Raw genomic sequence first — 21,811 nt, 5'->3', positions numbered from 1 at the left:
CAAATATTTTTTTCTTTCTTATAAAAAATGCTGATACTAATGTACATACTGTTCTGTACCTTACTTTTTCACTTAGCAGTATATCCTGACAGTATATCTGTCTATACAGTATACCTCTTCATTGTGTTCTACTAGCCTAGTTATATTCCATTATGTGGACATACTGTAGTTTTATTTTTTCTTTTTAGTCCTATGTTGATGGGCACTTGTATTAATTGCCCATCCTTTTGGCCATTATAAACTATTCATTGTGTAACATCTGACATTCTGTACATAAGCAGATATATCCCCAGGATTGATCACCAGCAGTGGGTTTTTACTGGGTCAGAGCATCTGTGAGTAGAGTTGAGTGATGTCACAGTTGTGGATTTTTGCCTATCTGATAGATTAGAAATGGTAACCCATTGTGGTTTCAATGTTCATTTCACTTTTTACAGGTAGAGTTGAGAGTTGAGCATCCTTTTATATATTTTTAAGAGCTATTTGTTTCCTTTTCTATCTTACTGAGTTATAGAAGTTCTTTATTTATTGGATACAAGTCCTTTATCAAAAATGTATGATTTGTGGTATTTTCTCATGGTTTGTAGCATAGCTGTTAGTTTTTTTGTGGTGTCTTTTGAAAAGCAAAGGTTTTTAATTTTGATGTATTTCTGTTTATTGATTTTTTTTTTATTTTATGAATCATGCTTTTGATGTGTCATCCAAGAAAACTTTGCCTTATACAAAACTGTTTTCTTTTAGAAGATTTATAATTTTGGTTCTTTAGTTTCGTGGTCCATTTCACTCAATATTTGCTTATGGTAGGTCAGGGTCTAAATTCACCTTTTTGCATATGTGGCTATCCAGTTGTCTCAGTACTGTTTGTCAAAAGGACCACCCTTTTCCCTATTGATCTGCCTTAGCCATTTGTTGGAAATCAGTGGATGATAAATGTAAGGGGTTTGTGTCTGGCCTCTCCACACGGTTCGTTTGATCTCTCTGTCCTTACCCCATGCAGGGGTGGGGAAACTGTGGCCTTCTGATTTTAAGATTGTTCTTTTTTAAGCACCACAAGAAGCAAGAAAAGTTTCATCTTTCTTTGCTGCACCTCTTTTAATAAAAGGATTTGTTCTGTAAAATTTGGATTCAACCAAAAGCCTGCACTTAAGGACCCAGAAGGCCACATGTGGCCTTGAGGTTGCAGGTTTCCCACCCATGCATGCTGTCCAGCTTAGTAGACTTTTTCCAATATTGTTTAGGCTGTTCAAAATACTTTGCATTCCCACATAAATTTTAGCATCAACTTCTATAAAAAAGTGTGCTTGACTGCTTCATTTGTGTCATGTGCAATATTTAGAGCAAGCCTGTTTTTAAACTCTGGTACAGCATCATTTGGTACATATTCCTAGCTGCAGAATTAGTATTATTTATCTCAGCAAGAGATTGCATGGAAAGATTAGTAGCACTGATTAACTTTCTACGATTTTGCACTTTTGAAATGTTTGTTTTTTACGTGATTATATTTAAACTTTAGTAAATACTGAAATAAAAAAAAAAAAGTGTGCTTGGATTTTGATAAGGATTGCATTGAGCTCTTGAATATATTTTAGAGTTCATCAGTGAAATCCTCTGGGCATGATCTTTTATTTGTAGGATAATACAGATCAATTTGGGGAGAATACAGTCCTAACAAAATTGAATCTTTCAGTCTAAACATGTTGTGTCTTTCTATTTACTTAAATCATCTTTAATTTTTCTCAGAGGGTTTTTAAAAATCTCCAGTCTTTGGGTCTTAAACATATTTCTTAAATTTAGGCTTAAGTATTACATGTTTTTTGATTCTATAGTAAATGGTATTTTCTAATTTTGATTTCCAGTTGAATTTTGGTAATATATAGAAATACAGTTGATTTTCATACATTGATCTTGTGTTCTATGGCTTTGTTAATTAAACTCATTAACTTTAGTAGGGTTGGGGTTCTTTTGGATTTTAGTAGATTTGGATTTTCTGCATATAAGATGATGATATCTGCGAATAGAGATAGTTTGACTTGTTCCTTTCCAATCTCGATACCTTTGATTTCTCACTCTTGCCTTTTAGAGCTAGCTTGAATCCCCAGTACATTATTAAGTATAAGTGGTACAAGCAGACATGTTTGCCTTGTTCCCAATCTTAGGGGGAAAGCATTTAATCTTTAACCACTAACTATGATACTAGCTGTAGGTTTTTCATAGATGCTGTTTATTAGGTGGAGGAAATTCTGCCCTACACCTAGTTTCTTGAGAGTTTAATCATGAGTTGTACATTAAATTGTATGTGTATTGGGTTTTACGATGCCTTTTCTGCATCTATTGAGATGATCCTGTAGTTTTCATTCTGTTTTCTTTTATTGTGGATTATCGCATCAGTCGATTATAGGATGTTAAACCAACCTTGTGTTATTGGATAAACCCCACTTGGTGGTAATATATAATCTTTTTCATATGTTGCTGAATTGGTTTGCTAATATTTTGTTAGGATTTTTGCATCTATATTAATAAAAGATATTGGTCTGTAGTTTTCTATCTTTATGCTGTCTCTGTCTGGCTTTGATATCGGAGTAATACTGGCATCATAGAATGAGTTGAGAGGTGTTTCTCCCACCTATGTTTTCTGAAGGAGTTTAAGATTGAAATTTCTTAATTATTTGATATTCACCAGAGAAATTCTATGGGTATGGTCTTTTCTTTGTAGGAAGATTTATAATTACTAACTCAAATTTTGTTTACTTGTAATAAGTATGTTGATTTTCTATGTCTTTCGGAGTCAATTTTAATAATTTTTGTGTTTCTAGGAATTTACTCATTTCATCTAAATTGTCTCATTTCTTGGCATAAAGTTATTGTGTCCTTATAATCATTTTAATTCTGCAGGGTCTCTGATGATGTGAGTTCTTTAATTTGATAATTTTATCTTCTCCTTTTTAACCCCCTCACTCAGGCTAAATGCTTATCAATTTTGTTGGTCTTATACCTAACCAGTTTTGGTTTTATTAATATTATCTGTATTTTTCTTTTCTATTTCATTGATTTCTGTTTTGATCTTCATTATTTCTTTCTGTTTTCTTTCGGTTTGGTTTTCTCATCTTTTTCTAGTTTGTTGAAACAAAAGTAATTAGTGATTTCAGAGCTTGCGAATTTATTGAGACTTGTTTTATGGCTTAACATGATCTCTCCTAGATAATGTTCCATGTGTACTTGAAAATAATTTGTATTTTGTTCTTAATCATGTGGAGTATTCTATAAACGAAAGTTTGATCAAGTTGGTTGATGGCGTTGTTCAAGTCTTCTGTATTGTCTTAGACTGTTCAAGTTGCCATAACAAAAATATCATAAATTAGGTGGCTTATCAACAACAGGAATTTATTTCTCACTGTTTTGGAGGCTGGGCAGTCCAACATCAAAGCACCAGCAGATTTGGTGTCTGGTGATGGTCTGCTTCCTCATACAGCTGTCTTCTCACTGTAACCTCATATGGTAAAAGGAGCACAGGAGTTCTCTTGGGCCTCTTTTTATAAGGGCACTAATCCCATTCTTGATAGCAGAGCATCCCAAAGGCCCCACCTCCTGGTATGAGATTAGGATTTAAACATATGAATTTTAGAGGGACACAGATATTCAGACCATAGCATATATCCTTACTGATTTTCTGTCTAGTGGTTATATCACTTGCTGAGAGAGGCATATTGAATTCGTCAAGTATAACTATTGGATTATTCATTTCTCCTTTTAATACTGACAGTTTTTGATTTATGCACTTACGGATGATGTCATTGAATATATTATTGTTATATCTCCCTCATATATTGGCCCTTTGGTCATTATGAAATGTTTCTCTACTAATATTTCTTAAAGTCTATTTTATGTGATATTAATGTAGCCAGGCCAGCTTCTTGGGTTACTGTATACTTTTTGGGGTTTTTTTTGGAGACAGAGTCTCGCTCTGTTGCCCGGGCTAGTGCAGTGGCATCATCATAGCTCACTGCAACCTCAAACTCCTAAGCTCAAGCGATCCTTCTGTCTTAGCCTTCCGAGTAGCAGGACTACAGGTATGCACTGCCATGCTGGGCTAATTTTTTCTATTTTTGATAGAGACAGGGTCTAGCTGTAGCTTAGGCTGGTCTCAAACACCTGATGTCAAGCGATCCTCCTGCCTTGGCCTCCCAAAGTGCTACAGGCCTGAGCCACACTGCACCTGGCCATTGTATACACATTATATTTTTTTCAACCTTTTGCTTTTAGCTTCTTTGCCTTTGAATCTAAAATTTATCTTCCAACCTTTTAATTAGGACTTGCATTTTTATCCTGTCAGTGCCTGCCTTTGTCAGTATTAAATAAAATTTTTAATGTACCATTATAGATGAGATTGGGAATGTTCAGGGCAGTATGGCTGTAGTGTACCATTTTAATTCTGCTGTTGATTCTTTATTTATGGTTTTCTTAGTTATTTTTTTAGTGGCTTCTGTAAGAATTAGGATATGCATCTTAATTTATCACAATCTACATCAGATTAATGCCAACTGAATTCAGGAAAATATATAAATGTTGCTCCAGTGTAGCTCAGTTTCCTTCTTCCTCCTTTATACTATTATTTTTCTAGATATTTATTACATTTATATGTATTATAAACCCAATAATATGTTATAATTATTGCTTCCTGCAATTTTTTTTTATTTCGGCATATTATGGGGGTACAGATTTTAAGGTTTCAATAAATGCCCTTTCCCCCTCCCCCCACAAGTCTGAATTTCCAGCATGACCATCCCCCAGATGGTGCACATCTCACTCATTATGTATGTATATACCCTCCCCCCTGCCCAATACCTTATTACTGTAGTACCTATGTGTCCACTTAGGTGCTACTCAGTTAATACCAGTTTGCTGGTGAGTATATGTGGTGCTTGTTTTTCCATTCTTGGGATACTTCACTTAGTAGTATGGGTTCCAGCTCTAACCAGGAAAATATAAGATGTGCTATATCACCGTTGTTTCTTAGAGCTGAATAGTACTCCATGGTATACATATACCACATTTTATTAATCCATTCTTGGATTGATAGGCACTTGGGCTGTTTCCACAGCTTTGCAATTATGAACTGTGCTGCTATAAACATTCGAGTGCAGGTGTCTTTTTTTGTAGAATGTCATTGGATCTTTTGGGTAGATGCCCAGTAATGGGACTGCTGGATCAAATGGTAGATTCACTTGTATCGCTTTAAGGTATCTCCATATTGCTTTCCACAGAGGTTGAACTAGTTTTCAGTCCCACCAGCAGTGTAGGAGTGTTTCTCTCTCTCCGCATCCACGCCAGCATTTGTTATTTGGAGACTTTTTGATAAAGGCCATTCTCACTAGAGTTAAGTGATATCTCATTGTGGTTTTGATTTGCATTTCCCTGATGATTAGAGATGTTGAGCATTTTTTCATATGTTTGTTGGCCATTCTGTCTTCTTTAGAAAAGTTTCTGTTCAAGTCCTTTGCCCACTTTTTAATAGGGTTATTTGATTTTTTTCTTGCTGATTTTCATGAGTTCTAAGTATATTCTAGTTATCAGCCCCTTATCGGATGCGTAGGGTGCAAAAATTTTCTCCCATTCTGTAGGTTGTCTGTTTACTTTCATGACTGTTTCTTTGGCTATGCAGAAGCTTTTTAGTTTGATCATGTCCCATTTATTTATTTTTGTTGCTGCTGTGATTGCCTTTGGGGACTTCTTCATACACTCTTTGCCTAGGCCGATGTCTAGGAGAGTGTTCCCAACATTTTCCTCTAGAATTCTAATAGTTTCATACCTTAGGTTTAAGTCTATTATCCAGCGTGAGTTGATTTTTGTGAGAGGTGAAAGGTGTGAGTCCTGCTTTAGCCTTCTACAAGTGGCTATCCAATTTTCCCAGCACCATTTATTGAAAAGGGATTCTTTTCCCCAGCGTATGTTTTTGTCTGCTTTGTCAAAGATTAGATGGCTATATGAGAATGGTTTTATATCCGGATTCTCAGATCTGTTCCACTGGTCAATATTCCTATTTTTGTGCCAATACCAGATTGTTTTAATTACTACAGCTTTGTAGCATAGTTTGATATTTGGCATATTAATGCCTCCCATTTTGGTTTTGTTGCCTAGAATTGCTTTTGATATTCAGGGTCTTCTTTGGTTCCATACGAAGCATAAAATTATTTTTTCTATATCTGTGAAGAATGCTGATGGGATTTTAATAGGTATTGCATTGAATCTAGATCAGTTTGGGTAGTATAGACATTTTAATGATGTTGAGTCTGCCGATCCACGAGCGTGGTATGGATATCCATCTGTTTAAATCCTCTGCTATTTCCTTCCTCAGTGTTTCATGGTTCTCCCTGTAGAGGTCTTTTACCTCCTTGGTTAAGTATATTCCTAGGTACTTTAATTTCTTTGTTGCTATTGTGAAGGGAATTGAGTCTTTGATTTGGTTCTCAATTAGATTGTTGTTGGCGTATATGAATGCCTCTGATTTCTGTGTATTGATTTTGTATCCTGAGACTTTACTAAATTCATTTATCAGTTCCAGGAGTTTCTTGGTTGAATCTTTGGGGTTTTCTAAATATAATATCATATCATCAGCAAACAGTGAAAGTTTGATCTCTTCTGCCCTTATTTGGATACCTTTAATTCCACTTTCCTGTCTGACTGCTGTAGCCAGGACTTCCAGCACTATGTTGAATAGAAGTGGAGATAGTAGGCAGCCTTGTCTGGTTCCAGTTCTAAGTGGGAATGCTTTCAATTTTTCCCCATTCAGTATGATGTTGGCTATGGGTCTGTCATATATGGCTTGTATCATTTTTAGGTATGTTCCTTCTATGCCTATTTTATTAACTGTTTGTATCATGAAAGGATGTTGAATTTTGTCAAAAGCTTTTTATGCATCTATTGAAAGAATCATGTGGTCTTTTTATTTTTTATTTATTTTTTTGGTTCTGTTTATGTGGTAGTTGCATTTATAGATTTACGTATGTTGAACCATCCCTGCATCCCTGGGATGAAGCCCACTTGGTCGTGATGGATTCTTTTTTTGATAAGCGTCTGGATTCGTTTAGCTAAGATTTTGTTGAAAATTTTTGCATCTATATTCATTAGGGATTTTGGTCTGTAGTTTTCTTTTTTTGTTGCATCCTTTTCTGGTTTGGGTATCAGAGTAATATTCGCTTCATAAAAGGTGTTGGGGAGGTTTCCGTTCTTCTCGATGTTGTGAAATAGTTTCTGCAAGATAGGTACTAGTTCTTCTTTGTACATGTGGTAAAATTCGGGTGTGAAACCATCTGGACCAGGGCTTTTCTTTTTAGGAAGATTTTTAATTGCTGTTTCTATTTCAGCTCTTGAGATTGGTCTGTTCAGGGCATCTATTTCTTCCTGATTGAGCCTAGGGAGGTTGTGTGTTTCTAGAAATTTGTCCATTTCCTCCACATTTTCCAGTTTGTGTGCATAAATATTTTTGTAGTACTCATAAATTACATCTTATATCTCTTTGGGATCAGTTGTGATATCTCCTTTTTTGTTCCTGATGGAGCTTATTAGAGATTTCTCTTTTCTGCTTTTCGTTAGCTTAGCCAATGGCATGTCAATTTTGTTTATTTTTTCAAAGAACCAACTTTTTGTTTTACTAATCTCCTGAATAGCTTCCCTGTTTTCAATTTCGTTTAGTTCTGATTTGATCTTGTTGATTTCCCTTCTGCTGGGTTTGGGGCTGGTCTGTCCTTCTTTTCCAGCTCTTTGAGTCATTTCATTAGATTGTCTATTTATGATCTTTTTGACTTTTGGTTATTGGCATTTATGGAGATAAACTTTCCTCTCAGAACTGCTTTAGCTGTGTCCCAGAGGATTTGATAACTTGTCTCTCCATTGTCATTTTCTTCATTGAATTTTTTAATTTCCATCTTGATTTCTTCATTTATGAAGTGATCATTTAGTAGGAGGTTATTTAATTTCCACGTTTTTGTGTAGAAATGTGAGTTTCTGTTACGGTTGATTTCTACTTTTATTCTACTGTGATCTGAGAAGATACATGGTATGATTTCTATTTTTTTAAATTTCTTGAGGTTTACTTTGTGTCCTAGGATGTGGTCAGTCTTATAGAATGCCCCGTGAGCTGATGAGAAGAACGTATATTCAGTGGATTTGGGGTAGAATGTCCTGTAAATGTCAGTCAGACCCAGTTGTTCTAGAGTTTTGTTTAAGTCCATTATTTCTTTATTAATTTTCTGTTTGGAGGATCTGTCTTGTGCCGTCAGTGGGGTGTTGAAATCTCTGGTGATTATGGAGTTGCTATTAATCAATTTGCTTAGATCCAGTAAGGTTTGCTTTATGAATCTAGGTGCACCTAAGTTGGGTGCATATATATTTAAAATTGTTATCTCCTCTTGTAGAACTGTGCCCTTCACCATTATATAATGACCCTCTTTGTCTTTCACTACTTTTGTTGGTTTAAAAACTAAATCGTCTGAAATTAGAACTGCCACGCCAGCCTTCTTTTGGCTTCCACTTGCTTGGAATACTGATCTCCACCCTTTTACTTTTAGTGTATATGCATCCTTGCAGGTTAGATGTGTTTCCTGAAGACAGCATATACTTGGCCTGTATTTTCTTATCCATTCAGCCAGCCTATGTCTCTTGAGTGGAGAGTTTAAGCCATTCACATTTATTGAGAGAACTGATAGGTAAGGTAAATTACTGTTCATTCTGTTGGGTTGGATGTTGTTGCTTTGATTTCTCTCTTGAGCCATTGTAATATCTGGCTTTTAATCTTTGGGTTTTGGTTGTTTTTATATTCGTGAGTTTTTATTATGGTGTTCCGTGTGTAACACTGTTTTGAGTACTTCTTGTAGGGCTGGTCTTGTCTTGGTGAATTCTCTGAGACTTTGCTTATCTGAGAATATTTTTATTTCTCCTGCATATACGAAGCCTAGTTTTGCAGGGAATAAGATTCTAGGCTGGGCATTGTTTTGTTTCAGAAGAGTGAGAATGGGGCCCTAGTCTCTCCTTGCTTGTAAAGTCTCATTAGAGAAGTCTGGTGTTATTTGAATTGGCTTTCCCTTGTATGTTACTTGCTTCTTTCGTCTTACAGCTCTTAGAAGGGCCTCTTTAGTTGATACTTTGGTCAGTCTGATGACTGCATGTCGTGACGTCTTCCTGTTTGCATTGAATCTCCCAGGGGTCCTCTGAGCTTCTTGAACTTGTATATCGAGATTTTTAGCAAGGCCTGGAAATTTTCCTCTATTATATCCTCAAATAGCTTATCCAACCCTTGAGTGTTGTCTTCTTCCCCTTCTGGTAACCCTATGACCCTCACATTAGGTTTCTTCACATAACCCCACATCTCTTGTAGGCTTTGCTCTTTTCTGTTGTTTCTCTGCTCTGTCTCTGTACTGATTTATTTAATTGAAAGGTGTTATCTTCAATCTCTGAGATTCTTTCTGCTGTTGGATCTACCCAGTTCTTGAGGCTTTCCACTGTGTTTTGTAGTTCCTTGAATTGATTCTTCATTTTCAGGACTTTGGTTAGACTTTTCTTCATTGTTTGATTTTCTTTAGTGAACTTTTGCTCCAGATCATGGAGGCTTTTTGTGGTTTCTTTGTATTGGTTATTGAGTTGTTTTTGCAGGTCATTGAATTTTCTGATGATCCACATTCAAAATTCCTCCTGTCATTTTGGTTGCCTGATTTTGGTTGGTGTCCATTTCTAGGGGGCTGGTGCTCCTCTTTGGAGTTGTGTTTTCCGTTTGGTTCTTCATATTTCCGGAGTTCCGTCGCTGATTTCTTCCCATGTCATCAGTTGTTGTTTCTTTCCTTTAGGTTTTCGTTTGGGTATTCACATGCCTTGTTTAGTTTCTGAGCCGGTAGGTGGTGTCTGAGGGTGAGATTCGACCACTCCCTGTATAATGAGTCAGTAGGTGCTGTGAAAAGGGTGTGCAGGATGCCCTCCCTGTCAGTAGGTGGCACTTGCTTGGAGGAACAGGCTACGCTGTTGTTTTTGTGTCCTGTTATCAGCTCTTGTTCCTGTAGGGAGGCACTCTAGTGCCTCAGGTGGTGGGTGGGGTCCTGGTACTTCCAGGTGTGTCCTTTTCTCCCCCTCAGTGAGGGCTGGTCTGGGAGTGAGTCTGGGCGGAGCTGGGTTGGGTAAGTCTGCCCTCAGGCACCATCAATGCCATTATCAGGGGTCAAAGTTCTGTTCTCTGCTTCCGGGAAAAGCTGTCAGGGAGGGGCTGGAATGGCCCCCACTCAGTCAGAGAGTCTGTGTGTGGGGGTGGGGCTGTCTGAGACCCGCAGTCTGGAGCGGGCCTCGCTTCTTTCCACGGTCCTCAACTCCATGGCTACTCTTGGGCCTCTGCCAGCAGGCCAGACCACACGCCACCAGGCCTCCCCTGCCTGTGATGCCGGCCGGGGTTCCCTGCGCAGGAACGCTACCTGGGCTGGGCGCACTGCCTCCCTTTGGGAGGAGGGTTGCCCTCTGGGGCACTGATCTGCCCCTTAAGGCACACACACCTCAGTAAGCTGTTCACGTATATCCCTTCTGTGCCCCGGGCAATGCGAGACCTGGGTGCACGGGATCTGGTCTGCAGGTCTGACCTCCGGGTCCCAGAATTCAAACTATATCCCCACCAGGGAGAGGAGTGCCAGTCCCAATTCACCCACAGGAGCCCAAGCAGGGTCTATGTCTCTCAGCCTCTGGGTCTGCCCTGTTGTCCTGGGATCACTGTGCCAGCAGCACCTGGGAGGGCTGGCGAGTAGAGAGGTCACAGTCTGAGTTCCCCTTAGCTGTAGGGCCCCAAAAGTGAATGTCCCGTTCCCTTGAGGTGCCTCCAGCTGGCAGCTGTATTGTCACTTGGACAGCCTCGGGTAGGGTTGGCGGAGGGGAGAATGAGGCAATATGGCGCCTGCCGCGCGGCTCGGGTCTATGCACATGGAGGTGTCCCGAGGGATCTGGGAGCCTGGTGCCAGGGCCTCTACCAGCTTACTGCTCACTGGCAGTGGCCATCGCTGGGCTGGTGTCCGCATGTCTCTCCACCCGCTGGGGAACCCACCAGCAGTCCGAGATGCAGGGGAGGGGAAATGGCTGAAATACCTACCCTTCCCGCTGGTCTCTGTGCTGCTCTGGGGGGGTCTCAGCTTCCAGTTCTCCGGGATCTCCTCCTGTGGAGTCTCCCGTGGTCTCAGGTATTCCTCCTTCCGACCCTCGTCCGATGTAGGCTCGTCTTCTTGCTTCTTCTAATTTCTGGTAGAATCTGTCTTTTCTGCGGAGACACTCTGTCTGGCGGTGTTTTTCGTCCGCCATCTTGATTCCCCTCCCGCTTCCTAAAATTTAATGATATTTAGAAAGACTAAGAGTAAGAGCAAAGAAAAGAAAAATATATAGTTTTTGATTTTCTGGCCCCCTTAACATTACTGGTATTCTTTGTTTTTTCTGTTGATTTGAGTTATGTTTTTTCCTTTCAAGTGGAGGACATCTTTAATTTTCTTCCTCCCTTCCCTCCCCTCCTCTTCCCTTCCCTTCCCTCTTTTCCCTTTCCTTCTCCCCTCCCCTCCCCTCCCCTCCCCTCCCCTCTCCTTCCACCCTCCCTCCCTCCCTCCCTCCCTCCCTACCTACCTACCTAGTCTTCCTCTGCCACCCAGGCTAGAGTGCAGTGGCACTATAATTGCTCACTGCAGACTCAAACTCCTGGGCTCAAGGGATCCTCCTGTCTCAGCCTCCCAACTAACTTGGACTACAGAGTAGCTAGGACTTCAGGTGTGCACCACCATCCCTGGCTAATTTTTTTGTTTTTTGGTGAAGACAGTGTCTTAAGATATTGCCCAGGCTGATCTTGAATGCCTGGCCTCAAGCAATCCTCCCAAAATGCTGAGAGCCTCCCAAAATGCAGGTGTGAGCCATCATTCCTGGCCAGCATCCTTTAATATTTCTTATAGGACCAGTTTGCTAGCAGTTAATTTTCTCAGTCTGTATGTGTAAATGTCTTCAGTGTTTCACAGAGTTTAATTGCACAAAGAATGATTCATGAATTGGGCAAGCCCCACCACCAACAACCAAAAGAGGTTCAGTGTAACTCCTTAACCTGTTTTTGTTTGTTTGTTTTTTGTTTGGGAGAGATGGGGTCTCACTCTATTGCTGTATTGTACATTTAAAATGTCTACTAGACATTTGTTTTGTTTTGTTTTGACTTTCCTGGACTTAATTTGCATATTTTTATCTTCCCACATTACGTGGCCGCAGATGTCTCACCTCACATTTTTTATTTATTTATTTTTTTTAAGCTTGGCTTCTAGAGGTCTTCCCTTTGGCTGCCTGGCTTACTGGTCAGCTGATGGTTTGGGCAGAGGTTGCCTGTGCACTTTGAAGCCACAGGGGCTCCAGTGTTTGCTGATGTGTTCAGTGCCCAGTCGGTTCTCACGTTGGCTTTGGTGGCCCCTTCATCTGGCCTCTGAGGTCTCCCCTATGAATGCACTGTGGTCTCCTAGCCACCTAGGACAGCTTAAGGAAACTTTACATGGCTCTCTCATTTCCAGCTTCTCCCTGTTGTATTTCTGTCTCATGTGCTGCTCACCCAACCAGGACCCAGGTCTCAAACTAACAGGCAGTGCATCACTTTATTGCTTTACCCTTTGCCTAACTTCAGGCTGCCCTTTTTTGACAGCAGGGCTGCTTCTCACTGGCATCCCTGCTCTCATGGAACTCCTGTGCCCACTCCTGACTGAGCTGGGGGTGGAATGTAGGGTGTGCATGGAGCAGGAAGGGTCCCAGTCAAGAAGGCCAGAGTCTTGCTATTCCTCCCTGAAGTTCTAGCTGATTTGCATGAATAAATGCTTCTCAGTGTTTTTCCTTTGGCTAATTTCCAGAGCCTCAAAATGGTTGCCTTTTTTTTTTTTGCTTGGGCTAGAGTACCGTGGCATCAGCCTAGCTTGCAGCAACCTCAAACTCTTGGGCTCAAGCAATCCTTCTGCCTAAGCCTCCCAAGTAGCTGGGACTACAGGCATGTGCCACCATGCCCGGCTAATTTTTCTATATATTTTTAGTTGGCCAATTATTTTCTTTCCATTTTTAGTAGAAACAGAGTCTCGCTCTTGCTCATGCTGGTTTCCAGCTCCTGACCTTGAGCGATCCTCCTGCCTTGCCTCCCAGAGGATTACAGGCATGAACCACCGTGCCCAGCCAAAGTGGTTTCCTTTGACAATTGTGTTCAGATGTACATTTGCTTTAAGGCAGAGGAACCACCAATCATTTCACTTCACCTTAGCTGGAAGTCCCATCTCTTCATTTTGGAGAATCTCTGTGTAACCATTTATTCAGCAGCATGAACCCATTGAGCATAGCTATCTCATGGCTTTGTTCTCCTTGGTACCAGCTCCCTCTCTCTACTCTGTGAACTTCACCAATTCCTTTGTCCCTGGTCAAATTTGGGAAGTCAAATTTTCTACATCAGGCACAGGATGCAGATCTAGGGGCTTCTGCATGAGTAGACACCCAACTGGGGAGTGAAACGCACCTTTCTTCTCTTTGCAGCTTCTTCAGTTCCAGGTCTTAGGGTGCCTCCTTTCTTTCAAGGAGGGCCCTGGTCAACTTAGGGTGTCCGGACAAGCCCTGTTACCTTTGTAATTGCTTTGTAGATGCTCAGCAAAATATGACTGACTTTGATTTAATTCATACCATTCTTTGTTCACTAAATAATCGAGTACTTTTTTGTTTTCCCCTTAGGCTGAACAAGCTCCAAACACTTGTGAATGTCATGTTTGTAAACAAGAAGCTTCTGGACTGACACCATCTGCAATGACAGCTGGAGCCCTTCCTCCTGGCCATCAGTTCATGACCCCAGAGAAACCTACACACCCCGCACTGCATCTTTACCCCCACATCCATGGACATGTGCCTTTGCACACTGTCCCACACCTGCCACGCCCCCTTATCCACCCCACCTTGTACGCAGCACCTCCCTTCACACACAGTAAGGTAAGTTGGGGTGAAAGGGCCTGAAATTACAGTCATCACTAAGATCCTACAGGAGTACATATTTAAACAAACAGAAATCAATAAATTGTCAGCTTGCGTAGAACAGCATCTGCTCTTGATAAGAAGGTCTGCAAATGTTTCCTGTCCCCATAATCTCTTAAATACTTAAAATTTTGAACCTTTACACTTGTAAAAACAATGATTAAATACAGGCATGAAGGCCATGGTTTAAATTCATTTAGAATTAACTAGAAAGTAGAGAGTTCTTCAGATGATGTTGCTAATAGGTTAAACTCAGGGATACTTCCATACAATTTCAAAATTATCTACCCATGGTCTTCTGGGGCCTTGCTCATTTTCTTAAAGTGATCGGTAAAGTAATTTGAATATAGCACAAGTCCTCTAACATTGGCTGGGCTCTACAGGGTCTACAATGATTATGCATCTTCAGAGTGAAAATTAAGGCCTTGTAGAAATATATAAGTCTAAAGGAGGAACTCTGAGTGTCCCTGCCATAGAAGGTCATAGTGACCTGTGGGAAGCCAGAGGGCAGATAGGAGGGGCTGCCAGAAGCAGGGTGTGCTAAGAGCCTGTTCAGGAAGTGGAGTGAGAAACTAGGAAAAGGTTGATTTTCATGGACTTCTTCTCAGAGAATCCCATGCATATATTTAGTATGTTAGACTATGCAGTGAAATTTTAGGTTGGTGTTATTCTTAGGCCCTCTATAGCTTTGTCTCTCTAGCTGTTTGAACTCACTTTTGTTGATTCACCATAATTCTAATTTTTATTTTTCTTTATGCCAGTTTTTCTTGTTCAAGGTTAGCTTTAATCAACCAAAAGTAGAATTTTCCCCAAACTCTTCTGATTTATTATTTAAAACAGTTACTCTTAACTGGAAGAGATGGCATGGATGGGGCTTCCTGGACCACTGTGTGATCTCTCCCTCCAACTTTCCACCCCAGTCCCTGTGAAGTGGGGGATTTGTAGCTCATAGTGAAGTTTGTTGTGTGTTTGCTATGGAGGGGCACAGGTGGGAGATTAATAATGACCACGGGTTTAGAATAGAGTTTAATAGGTTTGTCACATTCTATTATAATTACTTGCCACAGCCACTAAATTCATGCTTAAATTTTGTTACTTTGAATATTGCTTAGTTTGACCATTAAATGTTGTCTTTACTAATAGAATGCTTTTTAATGATGTTTTTCAGTATATAGTCAAAGCCAGGCTGTTTTCATGGTCTACCTGGTTTGCAGCCTGTGTTCCTCTGGGCAAATGTGTATGGTTAGGAAGTTTTTGACTCCCTGTTCTTAACTGAATAGAGCTCTATTTCTTAGTCCAAAGAAAAGATTATAGAATGTTCTGTTATATATTTTTGCTGGTGGAAGCTATTCAAGAATTAGTTCCTAAAAATATTCAAGTAAAGTAGTGAAATTGTGGTTATTCCCAAAGTCTATTGGGACACTATAGTTAAAAACATTCTTTCCCCTGACTTTTGACCTTTTCTCAGGAAGCCAGAGGTAATCTACATTATAGTAAAAGGAGAAGAAAAATGTATTTTAGGAATATCATTTCTAATATCTGTTCCTTTGATACCTGTTAAACTTGAATCCTGTAGATAGATTTGAAAGACTCATGGGTAGAAAGGCAAATGTGGAGGTCAAGCCATATGTAGTAGAGGTCATATAGAAACTTAGGTTGTATAATTAAGCCTTATTTCAGCCACTTTTGCAAAGTCATGACTATTTACCAATTCATCTAAAATACATTAGTTGGAAGACATTTTTATTTGGAAAAATAAAATGTACTAGGCAAAATATTTCATTTATACCTGGTATTAAAATGTTTGTTTCTCTAAAAAAGCTTGCATCATCACCTACCAGGTCTTGCAAAATTAGTTTGTTTGCTTTGAGTTAGTTTGACTGAGTTGAATGCTGTTGATGCATCTGTATCTAAATACATAATGCATTAAACCACTCTGGAGGGGATTGCTAAAGGCACCTTCCAGGAAACTAATGAGCCATATTAGAATAGCACAGATTTCTCTTCAGTTATGTTGGAGGAGGTTTCTCACAGATGATTGGAGATCCGTCTACGTCCATATCATTTGGGCCTTTAGAAGTTCTTGTTGTGGTAAAATCACACTTGTTGCCTTTAAGACATTAAAGGCACTGGGCTTATAATTCTTCTTTTAATTCATACTTTGGCCATTGTGGATAAATATTTAGTATCTAAAATATTTAGGATGAGAACTATGAAAAATTTATTTTCTTGAAATTAAAAAAAACTTGAAGAGAAATTCAAAAATCATTTGACCATATATGCAAAGATTTATATCCAGGTTCTCTATTCTGCTCCATTAGTCTATATGTTGGTCATTATGCCAGAACGATGCTGTCTTGATTTCTGTAGCTTCGTAGTGAGTTTTTTATTTCTTTTTTTTCATGGTTTTTGTTTTGTTTTATTTTTTTGTTTATTTTTTGAGGCAGTCTCACTCTGTCACCCTGGGTGGAGTGCAGTGGGTTCATTCACCACAGCTCACTGCGACCTCAAACTCCTGGGCTCAAGCGATCCTGCTGCCTCAGCCTGCTGAATAGCTTGGACTTCAGGCGCATGCCACTAAACCTGGCTAATTTTTTCTATTTTTGGTAGAGTTGGGGTCTTGCTCTTGCTCAGGCTGTTGTTGTAAGGTTTTGAAATCAGTAAGTTTGAGTCCCAAGGTGGTTCTCCTTTTCAAGATATTTGGCTATGCCTTTGAGATTCCATATGAATTTAGAATGGATTTTTCTATTTCTGCAAAAGACATCATTGGGATTTTATTAGAGGTTACACTGAATCTATAGATCACTTTGGGTAATATGGACATTTAAAAAAATTTTGAGTCTTCCAGTCAATCAGTACAGTTGTGTTTCTATTTATTTTATGTCTTCTTTAATTTCTTTTAACAATGTTTTATAGCTTCCATTGTATAAATCTTTTGCTTCTTTGGTTAAGCTAATTCCTCAATATTTTATTCTTTTTGATGCTATTGTGAATGAAACTGTTTTCATAATTTCCTTTTTGGATTGTTGATTGTTAGTGTATAGAAATGCAACTGATTTTTTAGTATTGACTTTGTATTTTACGACTTGACTGATTTTATCCTAACAATTGTTTTGTGTGGAATCTTTAGGGTTTTCTACATAATAAATCATACAGTCTAGAGACAGACATTGTTTTACTTTCTCCTTTCTAATTTGGATGCCTTTTATTTCTTGCTTACTTGCTCTGGCTAGAACCTCTAATACTAAGGTGAATAGAAGTGAAAGCAGTAATCCTTGCCTTGTTCCTGATATTCAAGGGAAAGCTTTTAGTTTACCATTGAGTATGATATTTGCTGTGGGTTTTTCATACATGGCTTTTATTATGTTGAAACAGTTTCCTTCCATTCCTAGTTTGTTGAGTGTTTTTGTCATAAAAGGTTTTTTAATTTTGTCATATGCTTTTTCTGTATCAGTTGCGATGATCATGTGCTGTTTTTCTTTCAGTTTATTAATGGTGGTACTTTGACATTGATTGATTTTTATATGTTGAACCGTCTTTGCATTCTAAGAATAAATGCCACTTGGTCATGGTGCATGATCCTTTTAATATGCTGCTGAGTTCAGTTTGCTAGGATTTCGTTGAGGATTTTTTAATCAATTTTCATAAGTGATTGATTTATAGTTTTCTTGTAGTATCTTTGGTTGACGCTATAAGAAAACTATAAACCAATATCACTTATGAAATTTGTCATAACATACTATTGCTGGCCTCATAAAATGAGCTAGAAAGTGTTCCTCCTCTTCAATTTCCTGAAAACCTTGAGAAGGATTGATATTAATTCTTTTTAAATATTTGGATGAATTGACCTGTGTAGCCATCAGATTTAGGGCTTTTCTTTGTTGGGTATTTTTGATTCACAATTCAGTCTCCTTACTAGTTATAGGTCTGTTCAGATTTTTCTATTTCTTCATGTTTAGTCTTGGTACTTTTTGTGTTTTCTGGAATTTTTTGATATTTATCCACATCATCCAGTGTGTTGGCATACAGTTGTTCATAATCCCTTTTATTTCTGTAGAATCAGTAGCAATGTCCCCACTTTTAAATTCTATTGAGGCTTCTCTCTTTTTTTCTTTGTCCACCTTAGTAGAGGTTTGTCAGTTTTGTTGATCTTTTCAAAGAACCATGTTTTGGTTTTCATTGACTTTTCTTTATTTTTCTATTCTTTGTTTCATTGATCTCTATTCTAACCCATCGTATTCCCTTCCTTCTGCTAGATTTGGGTTTAGTTTGTTCTTTTTCTGATTCCTTAAGTTGTAAAGTTAGGTTATTGATTTGAGATCTTTCTTATTTTTTTAATGGAAGCATTTATAACTATAAATTGTCCCCTTAGCACTTGCTTTCACTGCATCCCATAAGTTTTGGGTGTATTATGTTTTTGTTTTCATTCTGTTTTGTTTTTGTTTTGAGTCAGAGTCTCACTCTGTCTCCGGGGCTAGAGTGTAATGGTGTCATCATAGCTCACTGCAGCCTCAAACTCCTGGGCTCAAGTGATTCTTCTGCCTCAGCCTCCTCAGTATCTGGGACTATAGGCGCTCACCACTATGCCCGGCTAATTTTTCTATTTTTTGTAGAGAGTGGGGTCTTGCTCTAGCTGGTCTCAAACTCCTGGCCTCAAGCAGTCCTGCCTCAGCCTCCCAGAGTGCTAGGATTACAGGTGTGAGTCACCTTTCCTGACTTTCTTTTTTTGATATGCTCTGATAATCTGTTTTTTCATTGATATATTTAGACCATTCATAAAGCTGTTTTTTAATGTATTTGGATTAATATCAACTATGTTTAGTAACTGTTTTCTCTTTATTTCCAGAAGGTTCTTTTTCTGCCTTCTTCAATTTTAATTGAGCATTTTATGATTCTATTATATCTCTTCTTTTATCATTTCAATTTACTTATTTTTAAAAAATATTTGTAGTTGCCCTAGAGTTTACAATATACATTTTTAACTAGTCTAAGCCCTCCTTTAGGTAACACATGTAAAACAGGTAGGCTTTAACAGAATATTCCCAATCCCTCCCTCCCAATCCTTATGATATTACTGTCATTATTTTCACTTACTCATGTATTGATCACCCAATGTAAATTGTTATAGTTATGTTAAATAGTCATCTTTTAGATCAATTAGTAATAAGTAAAATAAGATATTTTACATTTATTCCTTTTTCAGTACTCTTTCTTTATGTAGATCCAAGTTTCTGAACTGTATCGTTTTCCTTCTGCCTGAAGAAAATCTTTTGACATTTCTTACAGGTTAGGTCTGCTGGTGATGAGTTCCCTCAGTTTTTGTTTGTCTGAGGAAGTCTTTATTTCTCCTTCACTTTTAAAGGATAATTTCGCTGGATACACAATTCTAGGTTGGTGGGGTTTTTTTGTTTTTGTTTTTTTTTTGCTTTCAACACTTTGGATATATTTAACTCCACTCTTCCCTTGCTTGCATGGTTTATGACAGGTGTTTTCTATAATTCTTTTTCTTGTTCTTCTATAGGTCCCCCCTTCTCATCCCCTGTTGCTTTCAAAATCCTCTCTGTTATTCTGCAGTTTGAATATAATATGCTTATGTGTAGCTTTTGGCATTTATTTATTTTGGCATTTATTCTACTTGATGTTCTCTGAACTTCTCAGATCTGTGATGTCTGTCACTTTTTTGGAGAGTTTTCAGCCATTATTACTTCAAATATTTCTCTCTTTTCCTTTTTTTTTAATTTGTTTTTTAGAGACAGGGTTTTACCCTGTCCCCCAGAGCCAGAGTGCAGTGGCAGGATCATAGCTCACTATAGCCTCAAACTCCTGGGCTTGAGTGATCCTCTTCCTCAGCCTCCTGAGTAACTGTGACTATCGGCATGCCACTGCGCCCAGCTCAAATATTTTTGTTCTCTCCCGCTAGAATACCAGTTGTCCTGCAGTTTGTGGATGATTGTTCTATTTTGGTGGTGGTGGATTGTTTTTGTTTTTGTTTTTCATTCTCATCCCTCTTTGCATGTTGTCTGAGGAATACTGTTGCCATATCTTACAGCTCACAGACTCTTACTGCTGAGCCTGTCGCTGCCATTCTGTTTCTCTTACACTGTTTTTACTGCTTACATTTCTTTCTGTGTCTCTGCTCACATGGTCCATGTGTTCATGAATATTGTCTACTTTTTTCCATTAGAGCCCTTAGTGTATTAGTCATTTTAGATTCCTATCTGATCATTTTTATCTCCATATTCCCTCTGCTATTTTCTTGTCCTTTTCTGATCCTCTGGTAAGATGACAATAGACCTCATTCTATTCTTCATCCTTGGCACTCCTTCTTAAGTTTCACATCTTGTCTTGTGGTTCCATGTTGTGAGAACTCTTTTTAGATCAGTCTTCCAGTGAAGTGATTCTCTAATGGTGCCTAGCCTACGACATAAGTTTTAATACCCAGTGTAATTCTTATTTCTAAGCTTTACCTTTTTCCAAATATGTCTAGCAACTTTTTATATTCTCTTGTTCCCTGACTTATTTTTTTATTTTATCTTTTCTCTTGTGTGCGCCACCACACCCAGCATTTCACACTTAATTATTCTGTTGTTTGAGTGCAGCCTTGAGGATCCAAGTCTGTTTTTTTTTTTTTTTTTTTTTTTTTTTTTTTAGTGAGACAGAGTCTCACTTTGTTGCCCAGGCTAGAGTGAGTCCCGTTGCATCAGCCTAGCTCACAGCAACCTCAAACTCCTGGGCTCAAGCAATCCTACTGCCTCAGCCTCCCGAGTAGCTGGGACTACAGGCATGCGCCACCATGCCCGGCTAATTTTTTTTCTATATATATTAGTTGGCCAATTAATTTCTTTCTATTTACAGTAGATACGGGGTCTCACTCTTGCTCATGCTGGTTTCGAACTCCTGACCTCGAGTAATCCACCCACCTCGGCCTCCCAGAGTGCTAGGATTACAGGCATGAGCAACCGCGCCCGGCCCCAAGTCTGTTTTTTGTTGTTTCTACTGACATCACCCATAGCTTGTTTCCATGAAAAGGTAATTTTTTTATTATGAGATCATGTCCTGTTCAGTTGGCTCTGCAGAACCCCAAGGCCCTAAATGGGGAATGGTTTCTTTACAAGGACTTAAGTCTGCTGGAACAGGAGCCACCTGAGACCCTTGGGCCCTGCTTAAGAGCCTCCAGGACTGCTGCCTGAGTGCAACCGTGCTCTGAGGGCAGCCACTCCTCATGTAGCATGTCCTTTCCTTTCACCTCCACTGTCTTTCTCTCACCACCTTCTTGTCTCTTTTCATCCTTTGTCTTTGTCGATACCAGTTGGTTACAAAGGTATTTGGTGTTACTTCTCTTGGTTCAGGATTTCTCCAGCCCCACTTACCCAACAAAGCCTAGGCCAAGGAGGAAAGAACAGTCTTAGAGAGATGAGCGAAGGCAAGCAGGTGGGGCTGCACTCACTGCTTCTTCAGAGAAGAAGCGTATCCTGTGGCCTCGGAGTGGTAGGTTCCAGAATTTCTACTGCAACCCAAGGTGTTCAACTTTCAATGCTGTGTCTTTTTTATCCAACACAGAAAGTGTGTTACGCAACAATCATTATACTAAGAAAGGGCCTAGAAGTAAAGTAGAAGATGTCTTGAATTCTCCACTGGAAATGTGAAGAATATTAAAAGTGATCACAGTCCCTCAGTGAGTTTAGTGTATTCAGTGGACCCTGGTGATTGGGTGGGGTCAGTTGGGTGCAGTTTCTGGAGCCCAGGGTGTGTCTTTTTCTTTCTTTCCTTTCCTTTCCTTTCCCCT

General features: G+C 39.1%; 1 protein-coding gene across 1 annotated transcript in view; it reads left to right on the top strand.

Annotated features, from left to right (window-relative positions):
- The window catches only part of FAM193A (family with sequence similarity 193 member A), a 159,440-nt gene that overhangs the window by 92,482 nt on the left and 45,147 nt on the right, over nt 1-21,811 (top strand). The window contains exon 13 of the mRNA XM_075992888.1: nt 13,732-13,983. Coding sequence (XP_075849003.1) covers nt 13,732-13,983 — 252 coding nt within the window. The remainder of the gene's footprint in view (nt 1-13,731; nt 13,984-21,811) is intronic.

Source organism: Microcebus murinus, chromosome 16 (assembly GCF_040939455.1).
Source record: "Microcebus murinus isolate Inina chromosome 16, M.murinus_Inina_mat1.0, whole genome shotgun sequence".
Classification (NCBI taxonomy): Eukaryota; Metazoa; Chordata; class Mammalia; order Primates; family Cheirogaleidae; genus Microcebus; species Microcebus murinus.
The sequence above is the reverse complement of the archived record's forward strand: the minus strand, read 5'-3'. Positions and strand labels throughout refer to the sequence as shown.